An 18,023-nucleotide genomic window follows, 5' to 3' on the forward strand; every position below is an offset into this window, starting at 1 on the left:
TCAACCTAGCAATTAGCTGTCATAAAACTACGGTTTTAGAACTATGCTGTCTTTCATGACGCTACGCAGATAAAATACGATATTCAACCACAAAAGAAAAGGAACATGTCCAAAATCTCCTTACCACATGCTTTCTTGCTAACCAACGATACTAATGTCTTCGTTCGACAAACTGTTGATTTGAGATGGCAATAAGAAGCATATGTCCTGCCGTCACTTCCGCATACTGCATTTACTTCAGACTGGCTGTCACAATCAGGACAAACACATTCGGTTGTTTGGTCTTGCTTCACCTGGCACCTTGCGTTATATTCACATTTCACCTTATCACATGGACCTGTAAACAGTAAGAAGAGTATAAAAAACCAATGTCCCTCTTCACCAAAATAGTTCATTTTACAATCATCTTCAACGTAAACTATATATATTTATACATATTTATTTTCTGGTTCATGCCCGACAACATTAAGATAAGAAATTGCATTCCCCTTACAGTGTCTTACTAAGAACGAACCCGAATCCAGTAGCCAAAACTCAACCCACAGAAAACACATCCATACACGTAAAACCAAATCAGTTACAATTGCAGTACATATCAATTACCTGACGTCAGGGAAGATGCCAAGTCTTTCGCCAACTTGTCGATATCACTCCTACTAGCGATTCGCTTTATATCCTTGTCCGTGCTTGTAACATCTCTCAGTGAATCTCTAGCATCTGCTTCACCTAAAGAAACAGCCAATATCTTCACACCATCCTTTTTCAACGCCTCAGCTGCAGCTTTCGATGCAGAATCCATCTCCTTATTAACGAATATCACTGCTGTTTTGTCAGTATCTCTTCTCCCTCCAGATAGGGCGTCGAACAAGTCCGTCCGCGCCATTTCCAACGCCTCTTTCAAAGCGAATCCTTTACGAGGAATCTTAACTTTATCAACAACACTGAGAGCATCTTTCAAACTATTAACAGAATCCAGTCGTGATACCATTCCAGCACTTTGTCCGTACACAATCAAGCCGAATCGTGTCTTTTCGCTCGATACGTCCAACTTTCTCAACATCTCCTTAATAGCTTCTTTTCCCAGCTCAAAGTCCTTCTCCGCATTAACACCGTCTGCTCCTAATATGAATCCCAAATCCAGTTTCAACGAACTCTTCTGGGTATCGCTTATCGAATCAGATACTGCTGAAACAGCGTCCAACAGTTTGTCTTCTGAGCTCACCTTTACAAACCAATCTGGCTTAGTTGCAACAGATTTCATCTCGTTTTCGTCCAAGTCGTCGCCCATTCCAATCACAACAACGTTAGCTCCACTTCCTTTCAGAGCATCTCCTTCCGATCTGACATATGGCAAACCAGATCGTGCGTTCCTACCAGCAACAATTAACACTACTACTTTTCCTGCATCATCCCTCACGCCGTCTGTCTTGTAGACGATAGTCCTCCTTACCGACTGAAGAGCATTAGCCACTTGTCTCGGACTGTCTGTCAACGCAGCAGCATCTAAAGCATTCTTCAAAGCCTCTGGTGATGTACCTCGGCCAACTGGCAACAAAGTCCTTGCATCGCTGCTATACGTAAGCACCGATATCCTCACACCATCACTCGATATGTTGTACGCCTTTGCTTGCTGGGTAACAAAGTCTCTCATTTTGTCTAATTGATTCTTCGTTACTCCTTTCGATGTGTCCAACAAATAGAAGACATCTACAGGCTCCGTGACAGCTGAAAAAACATCATAAATTGATAACTTTCGTATCTTATGTCCAGCTATTTCAATTGAAGACAGTTAAAAACATTTTGATATTCAACGTCCATAATACTATAATAACCCTAAACCGTACATGCAATTCTTTTTTATTCCAGGATATCACACTTTTGCACACAGTCGTTCAACTCCAAAAACGTGTGTTCAATTTTTTCTTTCATTTTTCAATTTAGGTAATATCACTGGCAAACAAAAAATCGTGATTTATTCCTTTCATTTGATAATGTCAACCTAGCAATTAGCTGTCATAAAACTACGGTTTTAGAACTATGCTGTCTTTCATGACGCTACGCAGATAAAAGACGATATTCAACCACAAACGAAAAGGAACATGTCCAAAATCTCCTTACCACATGCTTTCTTGCTAACCAACGATACTAATGTCTTCGTTCGACAAACTGTTGATTTGAGATGGCAATAAGAAGCATATGTCCTGCCGTCACTTCCGCATACTGCATTTACTTCAGACTGGCTGTCACAATCAGGACAAACACATTCGGTTGTTTGGTCTTGCTTCACCTGGCACCTTGCGTTATATTCACATTTCACCTTATCACATGGACCTGTAAACAGTAAGAAGAGTATAAAAAACCAATGTCCCTCTTCACCAAAATAGTTCATTTTACAATCATCTTCAACGTAAACTATATATATTTATACATATTTATTTTCTGGTTCATGCCCGACAACATTAAGATAAGAAATTGCATTCCCCTTACAGTGTCTTACTAAGAACGAACCCGAATCCAGTAGCCAAAACTCAACCCACAGAAAACACATCCATACACGTAAAACCAAATCAGTTACAATTGCAGTACATATCAATTACCTGACGTCAGGGAAGATGCCAAGTCTTTCGCCAACTTGTCGATATCACTCCTACTAGCGATTCGCTTTATATCCTTGTCCGTGCTTGTAACATCTCTCAGTGAATCTCTAGCATCTGCTTCACCTAAAGAAACAGCCAATATCTTCACACCATCCTTTTTCAACGCCTCAGCTGCAGCTTTCGATGCAGAATCCATCTCCTTATTAACGAATATCACTGCTGTTTTGTCAGTATCTCTTCTCCCTCCAGATAGGGCGTCGAACAAGTCCGTCCGCGCCATTTCCAACGCCTCTTTCAAAGCGAATCCTTTACGAGGAATCTTAACTTTATCAACAACACTGAGAGCATCTTTCAAACTATTAACAGAATCCAGTCGTGATACCATTCCAGCACTTTGTCCGTACACAATCAAGCCGAATCGTGTCTTTTCTCTCGATATGTCCAACTTTCTCAACATCTCCTTAATAGCTTCTTTTCCCAGCTCAAAGTCCTTCTCCGCATTAACACCGTCTGCTCCTAATATGAATCCCAAATCCAGTTTCAACGAACTCTTCTGGGTATCGCTTATCGAATCAGATACTGCTGAAACAGCGTCCAACAGTTTGTCTTCTGAGCTCACCTTTACAAACCGATCTGGCTTAGTTGCAACAGATTTCATCTCGTTTTCGTCCAAGTCGTCGCCCATTCCAATCACAACAACGTTAGCTCCACTTCCTTTCAGAGCATCTCCTTCCGATCTGACATATGGCAAACCAGATCGTGCGTTCCTACCAGCAACAATTAACACTACTACTTTTCCTGCATCATCCCTCACGCCGTCTGTCTTGTAGACGATAGTCCTCCTTACCGACTGAAGAGCATTAGCCACTTGTCTCGGACTGTCTGTCAACGCAGCAGCATCTAAAGCATTCTTCAAATCCTCTGGTGATGTACCTCGGCCAACTGGCAACAAAGTCCTTGCATCGCTGCTATACGTAAGCACCGATATCCTTACACCATCACTCGATATGTTGTACGCCTTTGCTTGCTGGGTAACAAAGTCTCTCATTTTGTCTAATTGATTCTTCGTTACTCCTTTCGATGTGTCCAACAAATAGAAGACATCTACAGGCTCCGTGACAGCTGAAAAAACATCATAAATTGATAACTTTCGTATCTTATGTCCAGCTATTTCAATTGAAGACACTTAAAAACATTTTGATATTCAACGTCCATAATACTATAATAACCCCAAACCGTACATGCAATTCTTTTTTATTCCAGGATATCACACTTTTGCACACAGTCGTTCAACTCCAAAAACGTGTGTTCAATTTATTCTTTCATTTTTCAATTTAGGTAATATCACTGGCAAACAAAAAATCGTGATTTATTCCTTTCATTTGATAATGTCAACCTAGCAATAAGCTGTCATAAAACTAGGGTTTTAGAACTATGCTGTCTTTCATGACGCTACGCAGATAAAAGACGATATTCAACCACAAACGAAAAGGAACATGTCCAAAATCTCCTTACCACATGCTTTCTTGCTAACCAACGATACTAATGTCTTCGTTCGACAAACTGTTGATTTGAGATGGCAATAAGAAGAATATGTCCTGCCGTCACTTCCGCATACTGCATTTACTTCAGACTGGCTGTCACAATCAGGACAAACACATTCGGTTGTTTGGTCTTGCTTCACCTGGCACCTTGCGTTATATTCACATTTCACCTTATCACATGGACCTGTAAACAGTAAGAAGAGTATAAAAAACCAATGTCCCTTTTCACCAGAATAGTTCATTTTACAATCATCTTCAACGTAAACTATATATATTTATACATATTTATTTTCTGGTTCATGCCCGACAACATTAAGATAAGAAATTGCATTCCCCTTACAGTGTCTTACTAAGAACGAAGCTGAATCCAGTAGCCAAAACTCAACCCACAGAAAACACATCCATACACGTAAAACCAAATCAGTTACAATTGCAGTACATATCAATTACCTGACGTCAGGGAAGATGCCAAGTCTTTCGCCAACTTGTCGATATCACTCCTACTAGCGATTCGCTTTATATCCTTGTCCGTGCTTGTAACATCTCTCAGTGAATCTCTAGCATCTGCTTCACCTAAAGAAACAGCCAATATCTTCACACCATCCTTTTTCAACGCCTCAGCTGCAGCTTTCGATGCAGAATCCATCTCCTTATTAACGAATATCACTGCTGTTTTGTCAGTATCTCTTCTCCCTCCAGATAGGGCGTCGAACAAGTCCGTCCGCGCCATTTCCAACGCCTCTTTCAAAGCGAATCCTTTACGAGGAATCTTAACTTTATCAACAACACTGAGAGCATCTTTCAAACTATTAACAGAATCCAGTCGTGATACCATTCCAGCACTTTGTCCGTACACAATCAAGCCGAATCGTGTCTTTTCTCTCGATATGTCCAACTTTCTCAACATCTCCTTAATAGCTTCTTTTCCCAGCTCAAAGTCCTTCTCCGCATTAACACCGTCTGCTCCTAATATGAATCCCAAATCCAGTTTCAACGAACTCTTCTGGGTATCGCTTATCGAATCAGATACTGCTGAAACAGCGTCCAACAGTTTGTCTTCTGAGCTCACCTTTACAAACCGATCTGGCTTAGTTGCAACAGATTTCATCTCGTTTTCGTCCAAGTCGTCGCCCATTCCAATCACAACAACGTTAGCTCCACTTCCTTTCAGAGCATCTCCTTCCGATCTGACATATGGCAAACCAGATCGTACGTTCCTACCAGCAACAATTAACACTACTACTTTTCCTGCATCATCCCTCACGCCGTCTGTCTTGTAGACGATAGTCCTCCTTACCGACTGAAGAGCATTAGCCACTTGTCTCGGACTGTCTGTCAACGCAGCAGCATCTAAAGCATTCTTCAAATCCTCTGGTGATGTACCTCGGCCAACTGGCAACAAAGTCCTTGCATCGCTGCTATACGTAAGCACCGATATCCTTACACCATCACTCGATATGTTGTACGCCTTTGCTTGCTGGGTAACAAAGTCTCTCATTTTGTCTAATTGATTCTTCGTTACTCCTTTCGATGTGTCCAACAAATAGAAGACATCTACAGGCTCCGTGACAGCTGAAAAAACATCATAAATTGATAACTTTCGTATCTTATGTCCAGCTATTTCAATTGAAGACAGTTAAAAACATTTTGATATTCAACGTCCATAATACTATAATAACCCTAAACCGTACATGCAATTCTTTTTTATTCCAGGATATCACACTTTTGCACACAGTCGTTCAACTCCAAAAACGTGTGTTCAATTTTTTCTTTCATTTTTCAATTTAGGTAATATCACTGGCAAACAAAAAATCGTGATTTATTCCTTTCATTTGATAATGTCAACCTAGCAATTAGCTGTCATAAAACTACGGTTTTAGAACTATGCTGTCTTTCATGACGCTACGCAGATAAAAGACGATATTCAACCACAAACGAAAAGGAACATGTCCAAAATCTCCTTACCACATGCTTTCTTGCTAACCAACGATACTAATGTCTTCGTTCGACAAACTGTTGATTTGAGATGGCAATAAGAAGCATATGTCCTGCCGTCACTTCCGCATACTGCATTTACTTCAGACTGGCTGTCACAATCAGGACAAACACATTCGGTTGTTTGGTCTTGCTTCACCTGGCACCTTGCGTTATATTCACATTTCACCTTATCACATGGACCTGTAAACAGTAAGAAGAGTATAAAAAACCAATGTCCCTTTTCACCAAAATAGTTCATTTTACAATCATCTTCAACGTAAACTATATATATTTATACATATTTATTTTCTGGTTCATGCCCGACAACATTAAGATAAGAAATTGCATTCCCCTTACAGTGTCTTACTAAGAACGAACCCGAATCCAGTAGCCAAAACTCAACCCACAGAAAACACATCCATACACGTAAAACCAAATCAGTTACAATTGCAGTACATATCAATTACCTGACGTCAGGGAAGATGCCAAGTCTTTCGCCAACTTGTCGATATCACTCCTACTAGCGATTCGCTTTATATCCTTGTCCGTGCTTGTAACATCTCTCAGTGAATCTCTAGCATCTGCTTCACCTAAAGAAACAGCCAATATCTTCACACCATCCTTTTTCAACGCCTCAGCTGCAGCTTTCGATGCAGAATCCATCTCCTTATTAACGAATATCACTGCTGTTTTGTCAGTATCTCTTCTCCCTCCAGATAGGGCGTCGAACAAGTCCGTCCGCGCCATTTCCAACGCCTCTTTCAAAGCGAATCCTTTACGAGGAATCTTAACTTTATCAACAACACTGAGAGCATCTTTCAAACTATTAACAGAATCCAGTCGTGATACCATTCCAGCACTTTGTCCGTACACAATCAAGCCGAATCGTGTCTTTTCTCTCGATATGTCCAACTTTCTCAACATCTCCTTAATAGCTTCTTTTCCCAGCTCAAAGTCCTTCTCCGCATTAACACCGTCTGCTCCTAATATGAATCCCAAATCCAGTTTCAACGAACTCTTCTGGGTATCGCTTATCGAATAAGATACTGCTGAAACAGCGTCCAACAGTTTGTCTTCTGAGCTCACCTTTACAAACCGATCTGGCTTAGTTGCAACAGATTTCATCTCGTTTTCGTCCAAGTCGTCGCCCATTCCAATCACAACAACGTTAGCTCCACTTCCTTTCAGAGCATCTCCTTCCGATCTGACATATGGCAAACCAGATCGTGCGTTCCTACCAGCAACAATTAACACTACTACTTTTCCTGCATCATCCCTCACGCCGTCTGTCTTGTAGACGATAGTCCTCCTTACCGACTGAAGAGCATTAGCCACTTGTCTCGGACTGTCTGTCAACGCAGCAGCATCTAAAGCATTCTTCAAAGCCTCTGGTGATGTACCTCGGCCAACTGGCAACAAAGTCCTTGCATCGCTGCTATACGTAAGCACCGATATCCTTACACCATCACTCGATATGTTGTACGCCTTTGCTTGCTGGGTAACAAAGTCTCTCATTTTGTCTAATTGATTCTTCGTTACTCCTTTCGATGTGTCCAACAAATAGAAGACATCTACAGGCTCCGTGACAGCTGAAAAAACATCATAAATTGATAACTTTCGTATCTTATGTCGAGCTATTTCAATTGAAGACAGTTAAAAACATTTTGATATTCAACGTCCATAATACTATAATAACCCTAAACCGTACATGCAATTTCTTTTTATTCCAGGATATCACACTTTTGCACACAGTCGTTCAACTCCAAAAACGTGTGTTCAATTTTTTCTTTCATTTTTCAATTTAGGTAATATCACTGGCAAACAAAAAATCGTGATTTATTCTTTTCATTTGATAATGTCAACCTAGCAATTAGCTGTCATAAAACTACGGTTTTAGAACTATGCTGTCTTTCATGACGCTACGCAGATAAAAGACGATATTCAACCACAAACGAAAAGGAACATGTCCAAAATCTCCTTACCACATGCTTTCTTGCTAACCAACGATACTAATGTCTTCGTTCGACAAACTGTTGATTTGAGATGGCAATAAGAAGCATATGTCCTGCCGTCACTTCCGCATACTGCATTTACTTCAGACTGGCTGTCACAATCAGGACAAACACATTCGGTTGTTTGGTCTTGCTTCACCTGGCACCTTGCGTTATATTCACATTTCACCTTATCACATGGACCTGTAAACAGTAAGAAGAGTATAAAAAACCAATGTCCCTTTTCACCAAAATAGTTCATTTTACAATCATCTTCAACGTAAACTATATATATTTATACATATTTATTTTCTGGTTCATGCCCGACAACATTAAGATAAGAAATTGCATTCCCCTTACAGTGTCTTACTAAGAACGAACCCGAATCCAGTAGCCAAAACTCAACCCACAGAAAACACATCCATACACGTAAAACCAAATCAGTTACAATTGCAGTACATATCAATTACCTGACGTCAGGGAAGATGCCAAGTCTTTCGCCAACTTGTCGATATCACTCCTACTAGCGATTCGCTTTATATCCTTGTCCGTGCTTGTAACATCTCTCAGTGAATCTCTAGCATCTGCTTCACCTAAAGAAACAGCCAATATCTTCACACCATCCTTTTTCAACGCCTCAGCTGAAGCTTTCGATGCAGAATCCATCTCCTTATTAACGAATATCACTGCTGTTTTGTCAGTATCTCTTCTCCCTCCAGATAGGGCGTCGAACAAGTCCGTCCGCGCCATTTCCAACGCCTCTTTCAAAGCGAATCCTTTACGAGGAATCTTAACTTTATCAACAACACTGAGAGCATCTTTCAAACTATTAACAGAATCCAGTCGTGATACCATTCCAGCACTTTGTCCGTACACAATCAAGCCGAATCGTGTCTTTTCGCTCGATATGTCCAACTTTCTCAACATCTCCTTAATAGCTTCTTTTCCCAGCTCAAAGTCCTTCTCCGCATTAACACCGTCTGCTCCTAATATGAATCCCAAATCCAGTTTCAACGAACTCTTCTGGGTATCGCTTATCGAATCAGATACTGCTGAAACAGCGTCCAACAGTTTGTCTTCTGAGCTCACCTTTACAAACCGATCTGGCTTAGTTGCAACAGATTTCATCTCGTTTTCGTCCAAGTCGTCGCCCATTCCAATCACAACAACGTTAGCTCCACTTCCTTTCAGAGCATCTCCTTCCGATCTGACATATGGCAAACCAGATCGTGCGTTCCTACCAGCAACAATTAACACTACTACTTTTCCTGCATCATCCCTCACGCCGTCTGTCTTGTAGACGATAGTCCTCCTTACCGACTGAAGAGCATTAGCCACTTGTCTCGGACTGTCTGTCAACGCAGCAGCATCTAAAGCATTCTTCAAAGCCTCTGGTGATGTACCTCGGCCAACTGGCAACAAAGTCCTTGCATCGCTGCTATACGTAAGCACCGATATCCTTACACCATCACTCGATATGTTGTACGCCTTTGCTTGCTGGGTAACAAAGTCTCTCATTTTGTCTAATTGATTCTTCGTTACTCCTTTCGATGTGTCCAACAAATAGAAGACATCTACAGGCTCCGTGACAGCTGAAAAAACATCATAAATTGATAACTTTCGTATCTTATGTCCAGCTATTTCAATTGAAGACAGTTAAAAACATTTTGATATTCAACGTCCATAATACTATAATAACCCTAAACCGTACATGCAATTCTTTTTTATTCCAGGATATCACACTTTTGCACACAGTCGTTCAACTCCAAAAACGTGTGTTCAATTTTTTCTTTCATTTTTCAATTTAGGTAATATCACTGGCAAACAAAAAATCGTGATTTATTCCTTTCATTTGATAATGTCAACCTAGCAATTAGCTGTCATAAAACTACGGTTTTAGAACTATGCTGTCTTTCATGACGCTACGCAGATAAAAGACGATATTCAACCACAAACGAAAAGGAACATGTCCAAAATCTCCTTACCACATGCTTTCTTGCTAACCAACGATACTAATGTCTTCGTTCGACAAACTGTTGATTTGAGATGGCAATAAGAAGCATATGTCCTGCCGTCACTTCCGCATACTGCATTTACTTCAGACTGGCTGTCACAATCAGGACAAACACATTCGGTTGTTTGGTCTTGCTTCACCTGGCACCTTGCGTTATATTCACATTTCACCTTATCACATGGACCTGTAAACAGTAGGAAGAGTATAAAAAACCAATGTCCCTTTTCACCAAAATAGTTCATTTTACAATCATCTTCAACGTAAACTATATATATTTATACATATTTATTTTCTGGTTCATGCCCGACAACATTAAGATAAGAAATTGCATTCCCCTTACAGTGTCTTACTAAGAACGAACCCGAATCCAGTAGCCAAAACTCAACCCACAGAAAACACATCCATACACGTAAAACCAAATCAGTTACAATTGCAGTACATATCAATTACCTGACGTCAGGGAAGATGCCAAGTCTTTCGCCAACTTGTCGATATCACTCCTACTAGCGATTCGCTTTATATCCTTGTCCGTGCTTGTAACATCTCTCAGTGAATCTCTAGCATCTGCTTCACCTAAAGAAACAGCCAATATCTTCACACCATCCTTTTTCAACGCCTCAGCTGAAGCTTTCGATGCAGAATCCATCTCCTTATTAACGAATATCACTGCTGTTTTGTCAGTATCTCTTCTCCCTCCAGATAGGGCGTCGAACAAGTCCGTCCGCGCCATTTCCAACGCCTCTTTCAAAGCGAATCCTTTACGAGGAATCTTAACTTTATCAACAACACTGAGAGCATCTTTCAAACTATTAACAGAATCCAGTCGTGATACCATTCCAGCACTTTGTCCGTACACAATCAAGCCGAATCGTGTCTTTTCGCTCGATATGTCCAACTTTCTCAACATCTCCTTAATAGCTTCTTTTCCCAGCTCAAAGTCCTTCTCCGCATTAACACCGTCTGCTCCTAATATGAATCCCAAATCCAGTTTCAACGAACTCTTCTGGGTATCGCTTATCGAATCAGATACTGCTGAAACAGCGTCCAACAGTTTGTCTTCTGAGCTCACCTTTACAAACCGATCTGGCTTAGTTGCAACAGATTTCATCTCGTTTTTGTCCAAGTCGTCGCCCATTCCAATCACAACAACGTTAGCTCCACTTCCTTTCAGAGCATCTCCTTCCGATCTGACATATGGCAAACCAGATCGTGCGTTCCTACCAGCAACAATTAACACTACTACTTTTCCTGCATCATCCCTCACGCCGTCTGTCTTGTAGACGATAGTCCTCCTTACCGACTGAAGAGCATTAGCCACTTGTCTCGGACTGTCTGTCAACGCAGCAGCATCTAAAGCATTCTTCAAAGCCTCTGGTGATGTACCTCGGCCAACTGGCAACAAAGTCCTTGCATCGCTGCTATACGTAAGCACCGATATCCTTACACCATCACTCGATATGTTGTACGCCTTTGCTTGCTGGGTAACAAAGTCTCTCATTTTGTCTAATTGATTCTTCGTTACTCCTTTCGATGTGTCCAACAAATAGAAGACATCTACAGGCTCCGTGACAGCTGAAAAAACATCATAAATTGATAACTTTCGTATCTTATGTCCAGCTATTTCAATTGAAGACAGTTAAAAACATTTTGATATTCAACGTCCATAATACTATAATAACCCTAAACCGTACATGCAATTCTTTTTTATTCCAGGATATCACACTTTTGCACACAGTCGTTCAACTCCAAAAACGTGTGTTCAATTTTTTCTTTCATTTTTCAATTTAGGTAATATCACTGGCAAACAAAAAATCGTGATTTATTCTTTTCATTTGATAATGTCAACCTAGCAATAAGCTGTCATAAAACTACGGTTTTAGAACTATGCTGTCTTTCATGACGCTACGCAGATAAAAGACGTTATTCAACCACAAACGAAAAGGAACATGTCCAAAATCTCCTTACCACATGCTTTCTTGCTAACCAACGATACTAATGTCTTCGTTCGACAAACTGTTGATTTGAGATGGCAATAAGAAGCATATGTCCTGCCGTCACTTCCGCATACTGCATTTACTTCAGACTGGCTGTCACAATCAGGACAAACACATTCGGTTGTTTGGTCTTGCTTCACCTGGCACCTTGCGTTATATTCACATTTCACCTTATCACATGGACCTGTAAACAGTAAGAAGAGTATAAAAAACCAATGTCCCTTTTCACCAAAATAGTTCATTTTACAATCATCTTCAACGTAAACTATATATATTTATACATATTTATTTTCTGGTTCATGCCCGACAACATTAAGATAAGAAATTGCATTCCCCTTACAGTGTCTTACTAAGAACGAACCCGAATCCAGTAGCCAAAACTCAACCCACAGAAAACACTTCCATACACGTAAAACCAAATCAGTTACAATTGCAGTACATATCAATTACCTGACGTCAGGGAAGATGCCAAGTCTTTCGCCAACTTGTCGATATCACTCCTACTAGCGATTCGCTTTATATCCTTGTCCGTGCTTGTAACATCTCTCAGTGAATCTCTAGCATCTGCTTCACCTAAAGAAACAGCCAATATCTTCACACCATCCTTTTTCAACGCCTCAGCTGAAGCTTTCGATGCAGAATCCATCTCCTTATTAACGAATATCACTGCTGTTTTGGCAGTATCTCTTCTCCCTCCAGATAGGGCGTCGAACAAGTCCGTCCGCGCCATTTCCAACGCCTCTTTCAAAGCGAATCCTTTACGAGGAATCTTAACTTTATCAACAACACTGAGAGCATCTTTCAAACTATTAACAGAATCCAGTCGTGATACCATTCCAGCACTTTGTCCGTACACAATCAAGCCGAATCGTGTCTTTTCGCTCGATATGTCCAACTTTCTCAACATCTCCTTAATAGCTTCTTTTCCCAGCTCAAAGTCCTTCTCCGCATTAACACCGTCTGCTCCTAATATGAATCCCAAATCCAGTTTCAACGAACTCTTCTGGGTATCGCTTATCGAATCAGATACTGCTGAAACAGCGTCCAACAGTTTGTCTTCTGAGCTCACCTTTACAAACCGATCTGGCTTAGTTGCAACAGATTTCATCTCGTTTTCGTCCAAGTCGTCGCCCATTCCAATCACAACAACGTTAGCTCCACTTCCTTTCAGAGCATCTCCTTCCGATCTGACATATGGCAAACCAGATCGTGCGTTCCTACCAGCAACAATTAACACTACTACTTTTCCTGCATCATCCCTCACGCCGTCTGTCTTGTAGACGATAGTCCTCCTTACCGACTGAAGAGCATTAGCCACTTGTCTCGGACTGTCTGTCAACGCAGCAGCATCTAAAGCATTCTTCAAAGCCTCTGGTGATGTACCTCGGCCAACTGGCAACAAAGTCCTTGCATCGCTGCTATACGTAAGCACCGATATCCTTACACCATCACTCGATATGTTGTACGCCTTTGCTTGCTGGGTAACAAAGTCTCTCATTTTGTCTAATTGATTCTTCGTTACTCCTTTCGATGTGTCCAACAAATAGAAGACATCTACAGGCTCCGTGACAGCTGAAAAAACATCATAAATTGATAACTTTCGTATCTTATGTCCAGCTATTTCAATTGAAGACAGTTAAAAACATTTTGATATTCAACGTCCATAATACTATAATAACCCTAAACCGTACATGCAATTCTTTTTTATTCCAGGATATCACACTTTTGCACACAGTCGTTCAACTCCAAAAACGTGTGTTCAATTTTTTCTTTCATTTTTCAATTTAGGTAATATCACTGGCAAACAAAAAATCGTGATTTATTCTTTTCATTTGATAATGTCAACCTAGCAATAAGCTGTCATAAAACTACGGTTTTAGAACTATGCTGTCTTTTATGACGCTACGCAGATAAAATACGATATTCAACCACAAACGAAAAGGAACATGTCCAAAATCTCCTTACCACATGCTTTCTTGCTAACCAACGATACTAATGTCTTCGTTCGACAAACTGTTGATTTGAGATGGCAATAAGAAGAATATGTCCTGCCGTCACTTCCGCATACTGCATTTACTTCAGACTGGCTGTCACAATCAGGACAAACACATTCGGTTGTTTGGTCTTGCTTCACCTGGCACCTTGCGTTATATTCACATTTCACCATATCACATGGACCTGTAAACAGTAAGAAGAGTATAAAAAACCAATGTCCCTTTTCACCAAAATAGTTCATTTTACAATCATCTTCAACGTAAACTATATATATTTATACATATTTATTTTCTGGTTCATGCCCGACAACATTAAGATAAGAAATTGCATTCCCCTTACAGTGTCTTACTAAGAACGAACCCGAATCCAGTAGCCAAAACTCAACCCACAGAAAACACATCCATACACGTAAAACCAAATCAGTTACAATTGCAGTACATATCAATTACCTGACGTCAGGGAAGATGCCAAGTCTTTCGCCAACTTGTCGATATCACTCCTACTAGCGATTCGCTTTATATCCTTGTCCGTGCTTGTAACATCTCTCAGTGAATCTCTAGCATCTGCTTCACCTAAAGAAACAGCCAATATCTTCACACCATCCTTTTTCAACGCCTCAGCTGAAGCTTTCGATGCAGAATCCATCTCCTTATTAACGAATATCACTGCTGTTTTGTCAGTATCTCTTCTCCCTCCAGATAGGGCGTCGAACAAGTCCGTCCGCGCCATTTCCAACGCCTCTTTCAAAGCGAATCCTTTACGAGGAATCTTAACTTTATCAACAACACTGAGAGCATCTTTCAAACTATTAACAGAATCCAGTCGTGATACCATTCCAGCACTTTGTCCGTACACAATCAAGCCGAATCGTGTCTTTTCGCTCGATATGTCCAACTTTCTCAACATCTCCTTAATAGCTTCTTTTCCCAGCTCAAAGTCCTTCTCCGCATTAACACCGTCTGCTCCTAATATGAATCCCAAATCCAGTTTCAACGAACTCTTCTGGGTATCGCTTATCGAATCAGATACTGCTGAAACAGCGTCCAACAGTTTGTCTTCTGAGCTCACCTTTACAAACCGATCTGGCTTAGTTGCAACAGATTTCATCTCGTTTTCGTCCAAGTCGTCGCCCATTCCAATCACAACAACGTTAGCTCCACTTCCTTTCAGAGCATCTCCTTCCGATCTGACATATGGCAAACCAGATCGTGCGTTCCTACCAGCAACAATTAACACTACTACTTTTCCTGCATCATCCCTCACGCCGTCTGTCTTGTAGACGATAGTCCTCCTTACCGACTGAAGAGCATTAGCCACTTGTCTCGGACTGTCTGTCAACGCAGCAGCATCTAAAGCATTCTTCAAAGCCTCTGGTGATGTACCTCGGCCAACTGGCAACAAAGTCCTTGCATCGCTGCTATACGTAAGCACCGATATCCTTACACCATCACTCGATATGTTGTACGCCTTTGCTTGCTGGGTAACAAAGTCTCTCATTTTGTCTAATTGATTCTTCGTTACTCCTTTCGATGTGTCCAACAAATAGAAGACATCTACAGGCTCCGTGACAGCTGAAAAAACATCATAAATTGATAACTTTCGTATCTTATGTCCAGCTATTTCAATTGAAGACAGTTAAAAACATTTTGATATTCAACGTCCATAATACTATAATAACCCTAAACCGTACATGCAATTCTTTTTTATTCCAGGATATTACACTTTTGCACACAGTCGTTCAACTCCAAAAACGTGTGTTCAATTTTTTCTTTCATTTTTCAATTTAGGTAATATCACTGGCAAACAAAAAATCGTGATTTATTCTTTTCATTTGATAATGTCAACCTAGCAATAAGCTGTCATAAAACTACGGTTTTAGAACTATGCTGTCTTTTATGACGCTACGCAGATAAAAGACGATATTCAACCACAAACGAAAAGGAACATGTCCAAAATCTCCTTACCACATGCTTTCTTGCTAACCAACGATACTAATGTCTTCGTTCGACAAACTGTTGATTTGAGATGGCAATAAGAAGCATATGTCCTGCCGTCACTTCCGCATACTGCATTTACTTCAGACTGGCTGTCACAATCAGGACAAACACATTCGGTTGTTTGGTCTTGCTTCACCTGGCACCTTGCGTTATATTCACATTTCACCTTATCACATGGACCTGTAAACAGTAAGAAGAGTATAAAAAACCAATGTCCCTTTTCACCAAAATAGTTCATTTTACAATCATCTTCAACGTAAACTATATATATTTATACATATTTATTTTCTGGTTCATGCCCGACAACATTAAGATAAGAAATTGCATTCCCCTTACAGTGTCTTACTAAGAACGAACCCGAATCCAGTAGCCAAAACTCAACCCACAGAAAACACTTCCATACACGTAAAACCAAATCAGTTACAATTGCAGTACATATCAATTACCTGACGTCAGGGAAGATGCCAAGTCTTTCGCCAACTTGTCGATATCACTCCTACTAGCGATTCGCTTTATATCCTTGTCCGTGCTTGTAACATCTCTCAGTGAATCTCTAGCATCTGCTTCACCTAAAGAAACAGCCAATATCTTCACACCATCCTTTTTCAACGCCTCAGCTGAAGCTTTCGATGCAGAATCCATCTCCTTATTAACGAATATCACTGCTGTTTTGGCAGTATCTCTTCTCCCTCCAGATAGGGCGTCGAACAAGTCCGTCCGCGCCATTTCCAACGCCTCTTTCAAAGCGAATCCTTTACGAGGAATCTTAACTTTATCAACAACACTGAGAGCATCTTTCAAACTATTAACAGAATCCAGTCGTGATACCATTCCAGCACTTTGTCCGTACACAATCAAGCCGAATCGTGTCTTTTCGCTCGATATGTCCAACTTTCTCAACATCTCCTTAATAGCTTCTTTTCCCAGCTCAAAGTCCTTCTCCGCATTAACACCGTCTGCTCCTAATATGAATCCCAAATCCAGTTTCAACGAACTCTTCTGGGTATCGCTTATCGAATCAGATACTGCTGAAACAGCGTCCAACAGTTTGTCTTCTGAGCTCACCTTTACAAACCGATCTGGCTTAGTTGCAACAGATTTCATCTCGTTTTTGTCCAAGTCGTCGCCCATTCCAATCACAACAACGTTAGCTCCACTTCCTTTCAGAGCATCTCCTTCCGATCTGACATATGGCAAACCAGATCGTGCGTTCCTACCAGCAACAATTAACACTACTACTTTTCCTGCATCATCCCTCACGCCGTCTGTCTTGTAGACGATAGTCCTCCTTACCGACTGAAGAGCATTAGCCACTTGTCTCGGACTGTCTGTCAACGCAGCAGCATCTAAAGCATTCTTCAAAGCCTCTGGTGATGTACCTCGGCCAACTGGCAACAAAGTCCTTGCATCGCTGCTATACGTAAGCACCGATATCCTTACACCATCACTCGATATGTTGTACGCCTTTGCTTGCTGGGTAACAAAGTCTCTCATTTTGTCTAATTGATTCTTCGTTACTCCTTTCGATGTGTCCAACAAATAGAAGACATCTACAGGCTCCGTGACAGCTGAAAAAACATCATAAATTGATAACTTTCGTATCTTATGTCCAGCTATTTCAATTGAAGACAGTTAAAAACATTTTGATATTCAACGTCCATAATACTATAATAACCCTAAACCGTACATGCAATTCTTTTTTATTCCAGGATATCACACTTTTGCACACAGTCGTTCAACTCCAAAAACGTGTGTTCAATTTTTTCTTTCATTTTTCAATTTAGGTAATATCACTGGCAAACAAAAAATCGTGATTTATTCTTTTCATTTGATAATGTCAACCTAGCAATAAGCTGTCATAAAACTACGGTTTTAGAACTATGCTGTCTTTTATGACGCTACGCAGATAAAGAC

General features: G+C 40.6%; 1 protein-coding gene across 1 annotated transcript in view; it reads right to left on the reverse strand.

Annotated features, from left to right (window-relative positions):
- Positions 1–18,023, reverse strand: part of LOC135688513 (uncharacterized) — a 150,374-nt gene that overhangs the window by 68,023 nt on the left and 64,328 nt on the right. The window contains exons 59-76 of the mRNA XM_089114194.1: positions 16,556–17,677; positions 16,077–16,289; positions 14,562–15,683; positions 14,083–14,295; positions 12,568–13,689; positions 12,089–12,301; positions 10,574–11,695; positions 10,095–10,307; positions 8,580–9,701; positions 8,101–8,313; positions 6,586–7,707; positions 6,107–6,319; positions 4,592–5,713; positions 4,113–4,325; positions 2,598–3,719; positions 2,119–2,331; positions 604–1,725; positions 125–337 (exon numbers count right to left, since the gene is read on the reverse strand). Coding sequence (XP_088970320.1) covers positions 125–337; positions 604–1,725; positions 2,119–2,331; positions 2,598–3,719; positions 4,113–4,325; positions 4,592–5,713; positions 6,107–6,319; positions 6,586–7,707; positions 8,101–8,313; positions 8,580–9,701; positions 10,095–10,307; positions 10,574–11,695; positions 12,089–12,301; positions 12,568–13,689; positions 14,083–14,295; positions 14,562–15,683; positions 16,077–16,289; positions 16,556–17,677 — 12,015 coding nt within the window. The remainder of the gene's footprint in view (positions 1–124; positions 338–603; positions 1,726–2,118; positions 2,332–2,597; positions 3,720–4,112; positions 4,326–4,591; positions 5,714–6,106; positions 6,320–6,585; positions 7,708–8,100; positions 8,314–8,579; positions 9,702–10,094; positions 10,308–10,573; positions 11,696–12,088; positions 12,302–12,567; positions 13,690–14,082; positions 14,296–14,561; positions 15,684–16,076; positions 16,290–16,555; positions 17,678–18,023) is intronic.

Source organism: Rhopilema esculentum, chromosome 19 (genome assembly GCF_057945365.1).
Source record: "Rhopilema esculentum isolate cy_ngs chromosome 19, ASM5794536v1, whole genome shotgun sequence".
Classification (NCBI taxonomy): Eukaryota; Metazoa; Cnidaria; class Scyphozoa; order Rhizostomeae; family Rhizostomatidae; genus Rhopilema; species Rhopilema esculentum.